This window comes from Monopterus albus, unplaced genomic scaffold, assembly GCF_001952655.1.
Source record: "Monopterus albus unplaced genomic scaffold, M_albus_1.0 scaffold26.1, whole genome shotgun sequence".
Taxonomy (NCBI): domain Eukaryota; kingdom Metazoa; phylum Chordata; class Actinopteri; order Synbranchiformes; family Synbranchidae; genus Monopterus; species Monopterus albus.
In genome coordinates this window covers 2,415,003-2,430,738 of record NW_018127906.1, presented here as the reverse complement: position 1 = coordinate 2,430,738, position 15,736 = coordinate 2,415,003, and the positions used below count along the sequence as shown (strand labels likewise).

At 42.0% G+C, this 15,736-nt stretch overlaps 1 protein-coding gene across 2 annotated transcripts in view; it reads left to right on the top strand.

The window, feature by feature from the left end:
• Window positions 1–115: 115 nt before the first annotated feature.
• hira (histone cell cycle regulator a) overlaps window positions 116–15,736 on the top strand; it is a 27,622-nt gene continuing 12,001 nt past the window's right edge. Inside the window, exons 1-21 of one of the 2 annotated variants that reach the window (XM_020595133.1) lie at window positions 116–424; window positions 2,334–2,396; window positions 3,329–3,439; window positions 4,761–4,851; window positions 5,011–5,105; window positions 6,561–6,656; window positions 6,787–6,947; window positions 7,142–7,309; window positions 7,394–7,507; window positions 7,712–7,782; window positions 9,202–9,307; window positions 11,283–11,504; window positions 11,668–11,753; window positions 13,013–13,213; window positions 13,445–13,588; window positions 13,711–13,927; window positions 14,248–14,352; window positions 14,438–14,586; window positions 14,731–14,892; window positions 15,170–15,228; window positions 15,348–15,453. In XM_020595133.1, the coding sequence (XP_020450789.1) occupies window positions 388–424; window positions 2,334–2,396; window positions 3,329–3,439; window positions 4,761–4,851; window positions 5,011–5,105; window positions 6,561–6,656; window positions 6,787–6,947; window positions 7,142–7,309; window positions 7,394–7,507; window positions 7,712–7,782; window positions 9,202–9,307; window positions 11,283–11,504; window positions 11,668–11,753; window positions 13,013–13,213; window positions 13,445–13,588; window positions 13,711–13,927; window positions 14,248–14,352; window positions 14,438–14,586; window positions 14,731–14,892; window positions 15,170–15,228; window positions 15,348–15,453 (2,564 nt within the window). In that variant the 5' untranslated portion in view covers window positions 116–387. Of the gene's footprint in view, window positions 425–2,333; window positions 2,397–3,328; window positions 3,440–4,760; window positions 4,852–5,010; window positions 5,106–6,560; window positions 6,657–6,786; window positions 6,948–7,141; window positions 7,310–7,393; window positions 7,508–7,711; window positions 7,783–9,201; window positions 9,308–11,282; window positions 11,505–11,667; window positions 11,754–13,012; window positions 13,214–13,444; window positions 13,589–13,707; window positions 13,928–14,247; window positions 14,353–14,437; window positions 14,587–14,730; window positions 14,893–15,169; window positions 15,229–15,347; window positions 15,454–15,736 lie in introns of both variants that reach the window. The other variant, XM_020595132.1, reaches the window with a different exon arrangement.

The window sequence follows — 15,736 nt, the reverse complement described above, 5'->3', positions numbered from 1 at the left end:
AATTACACTAAACAAAATAAAAAGATAATGTAATTTTTATGGAAACATAGTACCAACTATTTTCTTCTTTTATATTTAAAAACGGTCTATCGGTTCTCCCCCTGTAGAACTATTGTGACAGTCCCCTGCACGCTTTTCCGGTACTAACGGAAACAGTTCCTGAGCTGTTTGGTGTCACCTCGTTTGTTGTCCGGTTCATCCTCCTGGTTTGATGCTGTTTGTTTCGGAGACTAGTGGATGTTGCTGCAGAGATGGAGTGGAATCACAAAAACAGCGAAGTGTCGGACAGAGTTTGAGACAAAGGGAGGGGGCTCGCGTTAGTTCTCCAGATGAATTAATTGCTGGCTGGATTTTTATAGAGGAAATAAAAACTAAAATCGGGTTGAAATGAAGCTGCTGAAGCCGAGCTGGGTGAGCCACAACGGTAAGCTTGTGCAGGAATCTGTTGGACCAAGTTGGGCTTTTGTTGTCAGAGGGGGGCCAAGTGATTAGAAGGCATGATGGTGGTGATGGTCGACACTTGTTTGACTAGTTTGTCACTTAATAGTCACTCATAGACCAGACTTAATTCAACAATTAAACACACACACACTCAGTGCTTTTGACATTAACAGGATCACCCCTCTGTGCTCCAAATGCATTGTATTTAACCTTAGTTAGCTAGCTAGCCAGTTAGCCCCCCTGGCTAATTCTGGTGCACTAACGTTAGCTAACTTATCTGCCAAATGACCCATGTCGAAGTTGTTTCATAGTGGCTGCTGAATATTTTTTACGCTCCATATCTCATTTTAGCAGACACATCTTACTTTGTTACCAATGTACACGCTTGACATGGAGGTTAAATATCCAAGCTGTCAGTTTGGAAAGTTATCTGTTGGAGAAATGGTCTGAATCTTCGTGTGCAGCTAACGATTAGGATGAGACTAACGTTAGCTAGATTCTTCTTATTTTAATATTTAGTTATTTACTGTGTAAAGCGGTCTGTACATTTCCAAAAGTCTCTCACACGTTAGAAAATCAAATGTGCAATATATGTATTTGATATAAACATGTTAACATTTTTTTTTCTAAAATAACGGTTCGTAACTGAGAAGATATACAGGAGACGGTAAGCAGATCCTTCAGCACTAGCGCTCCAAACAAACAGTAGGGCTGCAACAGATTGTCTTTATTTGGCGATTGATCTGTTGATGACTTTCTCAGTCAACAATGTCCGAAAAACAATGAAGAAGGCGACAACTTAAACATCTCATTTTGTCAGTTACAGTCCAGAACTCAGATATTTAGTTTACTGTCATCAAGACAAAAAACATCAAGTATTCACTTGTGAGAACCAGAAAATGTGTAAGTATTTTTGCTTATAAACAGACAACTAAAATGATTATTAGATTATCAGAATAGATGGCAGTTAATTTTCTGTCTAGCAGCTAATCAGTTAATCGACTAATCATTGCAGCATTACAAGTTTTAAGTTAAATTCGTTTATTTCAGCATTTAGTTGTAAATCCCTCCAGGGAGTCCTTATACACACAAGAATAGAAATTTGTAGATTATTAAGGCACTGCAGAAGTTACTGGTGCAATTTCACTCACTGTCAAGGTGCAGAAATGCAGGAAAACAAACTGGAACGCAAAATGTGTTGCCAGATTTCTTGCTTTCTAGATTATTAAGGTAAAAATAAAAACCTGTCTGCACCTAAATAATATAACATAACAGGGCTGCAGCTTCTTGTGTACTTCTGGATATTTTCACTTTACAGTAACTCCTCTAATGTCACAGCACGGCACCCCACAGTTTTATCTGCTGGGAGAGTAATATTGTTGGCACTGCTTATAGACCTGCTTTATACATGATAGGTGTATATAAGCTATGGAACTACTGGTTTGATTTTGGGGGAATATTGTGGAATTAAGCTGTATTACATAAAGAGTGTATTGGGAAACTAAATGTCTTATCTCACTATTTACAGTAATTCATAAATACATCCCTGTAGAGAAAAATCATAGAATGCATATTGAGCTAATTTACAGTCACTAACAAAATCAGGAAAGAAAGAACAGTTTCAAAACCATTGGCATCCTCAGACATAACTTAAAGTTAAAGGAATTTTCCATCAGTATGCGGCCTTGTCAAAAAAAAAACACACACAAAGCTAATTGTGATATTTCTGTGTTTGCTCCCTTAACAACTACTTTTTCTACTGTTCTTTGTTGGTGGTGGTTATCTATCTACAATATCAGTCTCCACTTTCTGTTGGTCTGTGTCAATGTGATTGGACTTGTATCTTTAAATGTTGACCTGTGTGTGTGTGTGTGTGTGTGTGTGTTCCACAGGCAAACCCATATTTTCAGTTGACATTCACCCTGATGGGACAAAATTTGCAACCGGTGGACAAGGTGAGGCACCATATCACATCATGAAAGCCATAATTTCCATCCTCTGACCTCGAACCTGCTTCAATGTTTTGGGATGTTGTACTGGAACAGACATTTGTCATTTTAGGGTCCACATTTAAACAGTGTCCAGTGCTTGATATAGCTAGTACAATTGCTTTTAACCCATTTACATCGAGGCTATCTCACGTATCCTGTGTCCTTTTGGAGCGCTGGTTTTGTATGTCAGAAGTTAGTGCTATGTGTCCGTGAGATGAAATTCAACTGGCAGAAAGATTTGAAGAGAAACTCGTAGAGCTTATCCAGTTGACAAGCCATTGACAGTGTCACCACGGCCATTTTGTCTGGTGCAATATTGCAACTTCATCACATGTCGCCATGGTTTCTGTTTACACTGTTCACAGTGAGGATATTCCATTTTTGGCCAGGACAGTATCATCACACACACAACAAGATTTTACAACAGCTTTTCCCTGCTGCAGTAAGACTGATGGCAAATACAAAATGTGAAAAACCTGTGCAATAACCCCTCATTAACCTACTAAGTAGAAGACCATATACAATTACACTGTGTGTAATACTATGTGCAATATTTGAAACGCCCCGTTTTACCTGCAATCTTGTTCATGTTTCCACAATTTTATCAACTATTTTGTATTCTTGGGTGATCTTATATTTAGACTAGGTGTTCGTTCTTTTGGCTTTAAACTCCTTACCTGACTCCAGGAGAGCCCTGCACAAGAATTCCTACATGCCTAGACTGTGTGTTTATGCATAAATGGCAAATAAAAATCTTGAATCTTGATTAGTTGGGCCTTAACCTCCCCCTCAGTGATTTGTAGATTAAATCACAAAGATGTCTTTATCATTCTGTCATTCAACAGAAAAGTGAGTGTATGTGTTGTGCATTTTTTAAATGATGGATTTGTTTTCAGGAGAGGATTCTGGGAAGGTGATGATCTGGAACATGGCTCCAGTCCTCCGAGAAGAGGATGAGAAGAATGAGAATATTCCCAAAATGCTTTGCCAGATGGACAATCACCTAGGTAACCGGGCTTATTTGTATTAGATTTCACATTAATTCAGACAAGCCTTTTGAATGTAGAAATGCTTGATTTATTGATATATTGTGGCCAGTACACTGCACTGCTAAGAAAAAAAAAGATTAAGTCAATGGCCTGTGGAATAAAAGACTTTAAATAATCATTTTAAAACATTTATATTCGCTGTCACTAAAAGTACATGTACTTCTCTCATGACTTATCCCACTGATTCCACAGCTCATTCTAGGTCATCTGCTTCTCAGCTCGAAGTCTGAGAGCTGAGAAGCAGATGTGAGACGTGAGCAGCATGAAAGCATCCATCTGCTCACTCCTCATAGACTCGCACCTCTTGCCTTTACAACCAGCCATCCTGTCAGCAGCACAGACGCACGCCAGTCACAGGCTGCTCGAGATCAGAAAATCACATAGACACATACAAGAAGAAAATGGCCTTGTTTTATTGATGCAGGATTTTATTTCCGTCGCCCACAGTAGCTTGTGTGCCCTTAGAGTTGCCACAAAGCTCATAGAGAAATGGTGAAGAAGTGAAAATCATGTGATTTGAGCAGCTTCCTGTGGAGGTTACATTTCACTGAAGAGAAAATCAGTTTACTCACCACTAAAATCTGGTTATGTTGTTCTGTGTTAAAATGAGAATTGATCTGTTGTGTACAATGAGTGACACACTTTCAGTGTGAATTAAGGCACGTGCGTTACTTCACTCTTCTGGCAGAGTAGTTCCACTTCTGTATTTCTCCACCTTGGTGTCGATCTCATCACCGTCTGGTGCTGACTGACGTAGACCGGTCGACTCATCCGCTAGTTTCAAACCCTTTTCTCTGCTTCCCGCAATAAACATTTCCTAGAATCAGGCACCAAATGGGCTTGAAATTACAGACCACTGCTGTTTGTTTTGTTCAACCACTTCAAGCAGGAGAACAAGTTCTGTGACTCCTGGTCTTGCATCTACTTCTTCTCTCAATAGCAGCAGTAGCTGCGTACCAGCAGCTTTACTGATGAGATGGTTGCTCGTCGGAATCTTTTTCCACATTTTGAATCTTCTTGTGCACCTGCTGCTGCTAGCTGAGAGTCCAGCAGCACAGTGTGTTCATGCTTGAGATGCTCCCTAAACAAACAGACTAAAATAACTTCATCTGTCCTGCTCTGCTACTGACACATAGACGTACAAGCAGCCAGATTTAATACTAGGAAGGTCTTGTAGTGCAGGTAGTATTAATGCTCACACTGACAGACGGCCTCCTCAGCAGAAGTCCACATGAGTTATGTTAACAACCCGAGTTAGCAGAAGTGTTTGTCTTTGCAGCGTGTGTGAACTGTGTGCGCTGGTCCAACAATGGGCTGTACCTGGCATCGGGAGGGGATGACAAGCTGGTCATGGTGTGGAAGAGGGCTGCGTACGTACACACATACACAAACTATGCAGATACGATGATTTAGAATGTAATATTGTTTTTCCAACCAAATTCTTGAATATCTTAATTGAAATGAAGTGTGTGAACAGTCAGAGCTGGTGGCTGGGGCTGTTTGACTCTGACTCTGTGTTCTCTTGGTAGATTCATCGGCCCAAGCACGGTGTTCGGCTCGAGCAGTAAGCTGGCCAACGTGGAGCAGTGGAGGTGTGTCACCATCTTGAGGAACCACACTGGAGGTAACAAACATATACACACACACAGCATATCTATGAAATGCACCAAGAACACTAACAACAAACAGGCATGTACAGCATATAGCCTTGGGTGTTGTTAGAAAAACCCAGTTCTTTTGTTAAAAGCGCAAGAAGTGAAAACAGAAGAGGACTGTATAAAATCAACAGAAAATTTACTCAAAGTGTGGGTCCAAGTAAGACAAAGCAGCGCTGGGCTCTGAGAGACAGAACTTCCGTAGGAAAACTGTTCTCAAAAGCCCAGAGTCATTGTTTCTGGTGACATTTATCTTCTTGGGCAGAGTCCGCCCCGCACAGAGGCTGGACTTACACATATCCTAATTCTATAGGCTCTTGGTGTGAGCAGGCCAACCTCTACCCATGCCTACTTGCTGACCATGTGCTAGAAGCCAAGACAGGTGTGTGTGTGAGTGATTTTCAGGCAGTAGCTAACAATGAGTACTGAACAATTGGTTGTCTGCGCTGCAGACCCCCTATCTGTGTAGGCTATTACAGCACAAAGCAGCACCTCCAATCCTGCGCGCAGGCAGATGAAGAATGAAAGACCCTGAACCATAACGCCTATACATTTTTATCACTTCAGTTGGGCTAGCCCATACTACACAGGGACATCAAACCGTGGCGTCACCTAAAATGCCAGCTTGGAGCTGACCATAACAATAGTCAAAACATGAAGAAAATCAATGTGTGTGAATGTTGATTTCATGGTGTGTATCTAAGAACATTCTGACATGACATCTAGTGACATGTCATGACATTACACATAAGAAAATATTATGATTACAATTACGGTTACACATATCATAATAATAACAATATCCTCCTGCCTGCACACTTTTTCTATCTAGTTGTCCTTGGCCATATGCACCCTGCAAAAACCTCATGAGAATGACTAAGCATTTAACAGCCTGAGCTAGACATCCTGTCTCCACTAAACATTTCTAATACAACAAATATCTAACCAATATCTATCTGACTAAAAAATTACTTAACAGTATGAAAAGTAAATAAAGGAAACTAAAGGTATGAAAGTAACTGAAGCTTATAAGAATCAAATGTGTCAGAAAATCAAGTGACATGAATCATAAAATCAAGAAAAGAGTAAAACATCCAAGGGGGTGAATACTTTTTATAGGCACTGTATAGATTATTAAAAAAAAGGAACAAACAAATAGTTGCACTGAAGAGCTGACTGACAAAACCCTTAGTCGGGTACAGCCCTACTATGTGCACATCACATATATATACTAGTATAACTATCTTTAAGAACCCATGTGGAATTGTCTTGTGAAGAAACAAAGGTTTGTTTACATTCAGTATCAACAAACTGCATCATATGAAGTGTGTTTTTAAGTATTCAAGCACTCACAGACAAACCGCTCCACAGCGCTCCTAGAGGTCCAAACCAACATGATTTCACTGTGTATGTTTTGTCTGTAGATGTGATGGACGTGGCGTGGTCGCCTCACGACGTATGGCTGGCCTCCTGCAGCGTCGACAACACCATCGTTATCTGGAACGCCCGCAAATTTCCAGGTAGGAGATGAAACCAGAGATCACTCTGCCTGATGGAGGTGTGAGCCAAGCCAACCATGTTTGTCTACATTTAAAAGCCTTTTATATTTTAAAATGTATCATTTGCCATAATTAAAGCATGTCTCTCCAGAAATGGTAACATGTCTGCGAGGACACACCGGGCTGGTTAAAGGTCTGACGTGGGATCCGGTGGGGAAGTACATCGCCTCTCAGGCTGATGACCACAGCCTCAAAGTGTGGAGGACGGTGGACTGGCAGATGGAGGCCAACATCACCAAACCATTCAATGAGGTACAGAAGGCAGTGACCGTCAGCTGTGTTTGTTGATGCTGTGCCAGTAAGTCATCGGCTTTGTCATTAGCACATGGATTTGTTGAGTTTTCACTCACTTTTAAGTTATTCGGGTTTTTCTTTTGGTTTGGCCAAAGGCACGGTTTGACTACTGAGGGTTTGAATGCTTCTCTCTCTCTCTCTGTGTGTCTCAGTGCGGCGGGACGACCCATGTCCTGCGTCTCTCCTGGTCTCCAGACGGTCAGTATCTGGTGTCGGCTCATGCCATGAACAACTCCGGTCCCACTGCTCAGATCGTGGAGAGAGACGGCTGGAAGACCAATATGGACTTTGTAGGCCACCGTAAAGCTGTCACTGTGGTGGTAAGAATTGTAGCCATGTGTTTTAAAGGCATACTTCACCAAAATCTTTCTGCACACTGATGGTTCTGGTTCCTGTCTGTGTAGAAATTCAACCCAAAAATCTTTAAGAAGAAGCAGAAGAACGGCAGCTCTGCAAAGCCCAGCTGTCTGTACTGCTGCTGCGCTGTCGGCAGCAAAGACCGATCGCTGTCCGTCTGGGTCAGTTCACATTCCTGTTGAAAGTTTTTAGGCAGGTTCACAAAGCCTGCCTATCAATATTAATACCGACAGCTTCTTTTAATGTTGAGTATAAATGACTATACAGTCAAAGTTTCTGTTCCCAGAGGTTTTAGTTCATCTTTATTGAGGAAAAACATATGAAGGAGTCGGTACTAATGCAGCCTGTCTGATTCTCCTCTCCAGCTGACCTCACTGAAGCGCCCTCTGGTGGTCATTCATGATCTTTTCGATAAATCGATTATGGACATTTCCTGGTGAGTTCAGACATGCGCTTTGTGGCCTGCCACATGTGAGAAAAAAGGTCCATTCTTTTGAAAAGAGAAGACTAATAAAAAGATATATTTCTCTATATGAAATTTATTATGCATTAACGTATCAAAATAAGCATGTGCACATGGATCCCATCTGTTTAGGATAAACAGAAAAGACTAAATTCAACTTAGCAGTACACAACATTTATATGCAAGAATGTTGCTCTCTGATTGGTCCAAAAACTGTTGGGGAGGAATTGTGGTTTAAACTTAATTCTCCCAAGATTGGTCCTTCAGTCCGTCCATCCTTCTCCTCTGATCCAATGGTTGTAAACAACACCCTAAAAGGGAGGAATACTTGCCCTGTCTTAATTCTTACATAGACACCTATGTCTTTCTTTGTTTCCAAGAAACTTTTGGCACTAACCCCCCTTTTAACAATAAAACTTCTCTGCCTGTGTGTGTCTGTATATTGTCCTGTCTTTTGAAGTTGTCTTCCTCTTGTTGGCTTTTAGATCTAATCTCTTGTTTATTACCCCTAGTGTCCCAGTGACCCCAAATTCCCTGGCCTCTACAGCCAGGTAGTAATATAACTTAACTGTGGACCCTCTTTGCTAAAGCTGTAAATCTTAAAACTCAGTGTTTTAATGAACCAGTCTCCCTTTGATGTTAAACAGTACCCTAGTTGGTTTACACAGAAAATACTGACCAGTGATTCAATGCAGACTTAAGGTGATATGTAACTACATAAACATAAACACAACTGTGAGAGTAAAATATATAAACTTATGTATGCTATATAATAAAACCCTAACTAATTATATATTTCTATCTAAAAATGAAAATCACCCTAACACACAGACCTGCTCTTTCTCTGAACTTGATGACCTATTAACTCCTTTTCATGTTTCAAAAATTCCTAATATTTAGAGTTCTAACTGGGCAGTGTGTCCAGTCAGTTTTCATGTGTTTCCAAATGTTTAGCAAATTTTAACTAAATTCCAAGAAAGCTGGAGGCACTAAATTTCAATTTGGTTTCAATTAAGCTGTTGCAGAAAATGAGGATGGCAAAATAAGATTACATCATCAAAAGAGCTCCAGTAAAGCTTCAAACTGAAAACAATGTAGAAAACATGATTGATGGATGATATGAGTTAAACACAGATCCCATGTTTTCGTCATCCACTACTGTTGGTCTTCAGTGGAGAGGATGCTTCAGGAAACATTTCGGTCACGTGCTTTATGTTTGATTGACAAATGAAGTCTGTTTCCATTGCACTTGTCATGTTTAGCTTTTATTGATGCACCAACATTTCCGCCTCAGACATGCATGACAGATATTTATTTTTTCAAATTTTTTGCATTTCCACTTGGGACACTGGCTTACCTTCCACATCTCTGAGTTGTGTTTGTGTGTGTCAGGACTCTGACAGGTCTGGGGATGTTGGTGTGCTCAATGGACGGCACTGTGGCCTATCTGGACTTCTCACTGGATGAACTCGGAGACCCACTGAGTGAGGAGGAGAAGGTAAGACACATCGTGTCTTAGTGTCTGGCTGCAAACACAAATGCATTCTGGTCCTCTGACTGCATGTTTAAAGTTCTGGGCAGATTGTTAGTGATTTAAATCAATAAGCCCAACAAATTACTCTGACTAAAACTAGATTCTTTGTACTTTTGTTGGCACTTTTGTCTCGGCACCACTAACCACAAGTCCTCTTGCTGTTACCTAAGATGACATATTTTATAATCTTATTTAGTAGATCCTTGTGCTGAGAATAACCAAATAAAAGGTACAGTCAGCCATTCTAGCAAAAGAACGAACACCATAAACACAAATCCACAAGTCGCTTTGGTTAGAAATGCGTTAACACATCACCCATAGTTCATGAACATACATTAACACGGCAACGATACTAGTGACTAGGGGAAGAGCTGATGCTAAAGGGCAGCAGTCCCCAACCTTTTTTGTACCAGGGACCGGTTTCATGCATGAAAATTTTTCTGCAGACCAGGTAGAGGCGCGGGGGTTCCACTAACAAAAAACCTTTGTCAGTTCATAGTATGTAATCTGAATGCAACAATTACACTTTATATTAGGCAATTACAATAATTCTACACTATAATATCAATTCACCATAATGCAGAGTCAGTGGGAGCCCTGGGCTTGTTTCCCTGCAACTAGAAAAAAATTCCAAGGGCTTGTCTTTTAATGCAGGGTGTTTTGTCTCAATGTGGCGAAGCATTTTTGAGGGTTTCATGGCTTCATTAGCTTGTCGGTCACCGCAAATTATGCATAGTGGGTGTGGAGCTTGTGTATCACCTGTTGCGATGAACCTGTAACTTAGGTAGGAATCATGGTATTTTCTTTTAAACAAACACGGATAATGCCCAGTTTGCTAATGTAACATTACCACAAAGATTAGCCTATTACCATAACGATTTTTAGTGGCAAATAATTAACCCACCTGTCCAGCAGAAAAAGAGCAACCTCTGTGTTTGTCTGCATCCCTTTTAAATCCTGGCGCTCTCTCCATCTTTGAAAAGCAGCATGTGGCTATGTTTACACAGGTCTCTGACCTTGCCCGTTTAATGTTATAGTCCTTTTTAAAATCTTTGTGCTTCTGTCTTTCTCCTCCTAATTGCTTAATTATTTAGACTATAACTAAGTGGAAGCAGTGGAACTGGTACTTTTTTAGCCATCCCTCCCTTTCAGCTGTAGCAGGGTTGTGAATTAACCGAATCAAACACCCCCGCATATACGCTGTACTGTGCAATAGCAAAAGCGTGTTATTGTGCTGATTCACTTTTTAGCCTATTGGAGAGCAAGCAAAGCACACTGCCACCTGGGGTTGGTGGAGATCACGAACTGAAAGGCCAGGCAGAGAAATGTGAGAAAAATGTAGCTGAACATGATGTGTAATGACTTAGAATGGCCGACTAATAATAATAATGACCTTTATTTGGCCAAGTATGTTACACACAAGGAATTTGATTCTGGTACAGAACCGAGGTAGCCATCTCAACCGATGGCTCTAACCATCGGGTGCAACTTGGGGGTTCAGTGTCTTGCCCAAGGACACTTCGACATGTGGACTGCAGGCACCAAGATTCGAACCTCTGTACCCTCCGGTTGGGAATTGACTGCTCTACCCACTGGAGCCACAATCACCCACTATATACCTTTAAGACTATACCTTTAAGTCTGAGAAAGCAGGACAAATTCACTGTAAGCAGGTTGTTAAAACTTGTTGCCTATCTCATGATTTGTTTACAAGCCCTCAATGGCCCAAAAAACAGATACAAAACCACAACACAACAGTTTTGTTTGTCTCAAAAAACAAACTGTAGCTTAAAGAAGTGATTTACAATCATCACCTCATTTCCCCATGCTTTCATTCTTCATTTAGCTCTTCTGTGGATACTCTCCTTCCTTCCATCATTCTTTGAAGGACATTAGGAACCTAAATCAGCCATGTTCTCTCTCATCCTCTGACGTACAGAACAGCATCCACCAGAACATGTACGGTAAAAGTCTGGCTATAACCAGCACCGAGGCTCAGCTCTCCAACACCATCATCGAGAACCCAGAGATGCTCAAATACCAGCAAGAGCGACAGAATTCCGCCCAGGTCAACTCAGGGCCGGGCAGCGCCGGGTCCGAGTCCTCAGCCCCTAAACTCAACAGTGTGATGAATGGAGAATCTCTGGAGGACATCAGGAAGGTGGGGAGCTGGAATGTAGCAAGCAGCAAGTGTCCCAGTGTAGCTCAGGATGCATTTGATGAGGAATCTTTATTTTTTATTTTTTTCATTTGTGTATGATTTAATTTTTTTTTTTATACACAAATTTTTTTGAATTTCTTGGATGTGTTATTTTGTCTTGTAGAACCTTCTGAAGAAGCAGGTGGAGACGAGAACCGCGGATGGCAGACGACGGATCACACCACTGTGTATAGCTCAGCTGGACACAGGGTAGGAAAACACTGTCTGTTTCTGAGGGACACAACTGATCTTCATGTAGAAGATGAGCAGCAGGTTGAAGTCATTTAACTGGGAGAGCACTGTGTGTTTTGTTTAACAATACATTTCCATTTACTGAAGTGAAGTATGGGGTACCACAGGGCTCTGTTCGTGGCCCTTTTGCCTATTGTACAGATTACAAGGTGTGGAATAAATTATCGCTGTTATGCTGATGATGCTCAGCTGTATATTCCTGTGAAGGCAGATGATCCTTCCCAATAGCTGAATTAGAGGGTTACTGGATGTTACATAACTTTCTTAATACAGATAAAACGGAGATGTTAGTGACTGGACCATCCCAACACAGAACCCAGTATGACCGTGGATAACTGTGCGGTTTCTCAGAACCTGACAATAGAGAGCCTAGGTGTGAGGTCATATTAAAGACATTACCAAGACGGCCTTTTCTCACCTGCGTAATATTTCTCAACTCAGATCTGTTGTCTCTATGGCAGAGGCTGAAACACTAATTCATGCATTTGTATTTTCTAGCTCAGATTATTGTAATGTTCTGTTGTCAGATCTTCTGTGTGCAAGCACCAAGCACCTTCGGGTGGTACAAAATGCAGCAGCGAGAGAGCCAAGTTGAGAGAGTCTGATCATATTACACCTATTCTAGACTCATTAACATGGCTCCCTCTTCATATTAGATCAGATATTCAAGGTGCTTTTAATGACATCATATGGGGTACTGCACTGTCATACTTGTCTTATCCACTTGTACCTTATGTGGCATCGCACTCATTTCGTTCTCAGTGTGCAGGACTTTTGGCTGTCCAAGGAGCGAAGACGAACTCAGCTGGTTGTAGGGCTTTTTCCTTACCATGCTCCTTCCTCTGGAACGCTGTCCTACAGACATTAGAATGGCAAATTCTGTTCAGGCTTTTAAATCTAAAATTAAGACTTTTTTCTCACTACCTTTTAATTAATTACTGTATTTTGTTATTCTGCTGTCTCATTGAATATTATCCCTTGTCTTAAATTTAAAATTCTACTTTATATTTCTATTTCTTGTTTTCATATATTTGCTGTTTTCAAACAATTTATGACAATAATTATCTTTTATTTCATTTTAACTTTGTATTTTGATTCTGTCAGTGTATTTTATTTAAATGGTTGTAAAGTGTGTAGCAACACTTTAAATACACTTGAGACCACACTTTAAATAAATTTGAATTTGAATTTAGGTCACTGTCCTTTGTTCTCTGCAGGGATTTCTCACCGGCTCTGTTCAACAGCGTCCCCATCCTACCCTCGGGTTCCTCCGTGTCCAGCCAGCTCACCCCCCAGCTCAGCTCCGACTCCAGCCCAGGACAGGGCCCTTCTCTGGGACTCAGACCCAACCATGACCCCATGCTCACATCGCCTCCACCCAGCAGCGCCCCCAAGGGTCTGGAGGACAACAAGGATGGGTATGCAGACCAGCTCAGAGGAGGCTTTTTCTGCGGTTCTGTCTGTGCCTGTTTACTTGCTAACCAGACATTCCTCTTCTAACTTTGTATCATCCTCCTCTCGTTGTCTTCTTCCCTTTTTTCTTTTTTTTTTACCACGTTAAGAAAAATCACACATATCACATAGATCACCCATGATCTTCTCGTTCTATCCCTTCCTCTTTCTTATATTATGGTTTTGCCTTGTTCCAGTTTAAAGTCCAGTCTGCTGCTCACTTCTGCCTCCAAGATTGAGCCAATGAAAGCTTTGGACTCCAGGTTCACAGAGAGGTCAAAGGCGACACCGGGGGTGACCGCCGCCATCTCGTCCACCGCTGGACTCACGCCTCTAGACAGGTGACTGCCTCGGTATCAGTGAAGTAGCTAAGAACAGTGGTACAAATGAGAAGTGGGCTCAAGCTCAAAAACTGAACCAGTTTTCCCTAAAACTAATGTTGACTTTTCCGTTTGTCCAGCAGGCCAAAAGATGGCGTCTCTGCCCTGAAAGACATAAAAAACAAAGAAGACACCAGCAGTGACAGCGAAGACAAGATGGCCACCATCAACAAAAACCTGTCATTCAGCAAGAGGAAACCCGAGTTGCTGATGGATGGAGGAGAGGTCGTGGAGAAGAGGAAGAAGGGACGGCCCAGGAAAGACAAGATGGCCGCTACCATGGCCCAGACGTTTAGTCAGGTAGGGATGGAAGGAAACGATGAGCACACAGATAAACACACTCACTTCATGCTGTAAATCTGAAGAGTGGGACTGTCAGGCAGCATCAGACTGCGCTGTTCAGCTTGTTTACCTAAAGGAAGAACACCTGGAGGACACGGAGCTGGATGAACAGCCAGAGAAAGTGCTGGAGTTTCATACCTTCACAGTTTTAGACTGAAATGTTTTAGAAGAACCAGCTCTTTCCTCTTTTTTGGTTATCAAATGGTATCAGTCATGTCTTAAGGATTCAGAAAGTCAGAGAGAGATGAACCGGTGTTTTTCCTTCCTCTTTCTGTCAGATAAGTGCTCCAGCAGATCGGGAGCCCAGCAGGGTGGCAGCTCCGGCCCATGTCACCATTCTTAAGCTACCAACACCAAGCACACAGAAGGCCTTCCGTCTGCAGGTAACACGCTGACAGTATTACTGACCTCAGTCAGGATTAGAGTACTTCACCCATACCTTTTAAACTATAAATGGAAAATGTGTAGGTGAGCATGGAGCCGTCGATGTTCCTGGAGGTGGAGAACGATGTGTCGGTGGTGGCGGGTTCGAAGCTCAGCCAGCTGCGCTGCTCCAGAGTCGGGCGAGACTGGAGCACACTGCTGCCCAGCCCAGTGGTCACAGCTGCAGGGAGCAGGTAGGAGCCTGTGCGCTGGTCCCGTCTTTGTCTTCATGCTTGAATTGGTTCACTTTCACTGTTGTGGAAAAGTTGTTTCATTTAAACAGTTTACAGTAAATTAAGGAATCAGCTGCACTAAACACCACGTTCTTTCTGCTTCAGTGACGTCCTCGCTGTGGCCTGCGAGGACAGGACACTGTCGGTGTTCTCTTCCTGTGGGCGGCGGCTCATTCCAGCCATCCAGCTGGCCACACCTGTGTCGGCTCTGCACTGCTCGGCCCACTTCATCATGGTTCTGACTGCTGGAGCAGCTCTGTCTGTCTGGTCAGGACTCACTCATGTTTGTTAGAAGTGTTCTGGTTGAGTTTCCCAGACACGGTTTGTGTTTATTGGTGTTGTTTATGAGCCTGTCTGCTGATTCCCACCCTTGTAGACTGATTTGTTATAGGAGCTGTAGAACAGATGCAGGTGAATTGTTTAATTTACACAGTTTTTTTATTCTTTACTCATTTTCCATCCAGGTTTTTTTTTGTGAAAGTATAAAAGCAGTTTGCTGATATAATAAACATGATATAACAGTTGGTGGTTCTCCTGTGTGCAGGGATGTTCAGAAACAGAAGGCTCTGGTGAAGAATGAGTCTCTGCTGACCATGTTATCAGGTGAGAAATGGCAGCACATCATGATGCCTGATGCCCATTTCATGTTTGTGTGACACATGTAAACTAACATGGGTCACTGTTCCTCTGTGAGTCTGATCCAGTCATGTTATTGTGCCCAGGTGCTGACACCACAGTGTGTCAGTCTCTGCTGACTCAACAGGGAGTCCCAGTTATCGAACTGTCCAATGGGAAGTCATACTGCTTCAGCTCCTCGCTGGAGACATGGTGAGAAACTGAAGAGTTCATGTGTTGGTGTGCTCAGTTGTCTGTTTAAGATGTATGATTTGTGTGTATTGAATTTTAAAGACAAAAAGGAGCCAGTGAGTTGCACCTGTGCCAGCGGTGGTGTTAAAAGAATTTCTAAAGAAGCAACGAAGTCACTGGAATCTTTCAATAAGAGATTGGTTTACTTGCAGCAAGGAGACAAGTCAGCATAGGCATACAGAGTTGTCTGAATAAGCTAGTCTAAACATCACAATATATAGTACAAAGGGAACTCCCTAAAGAC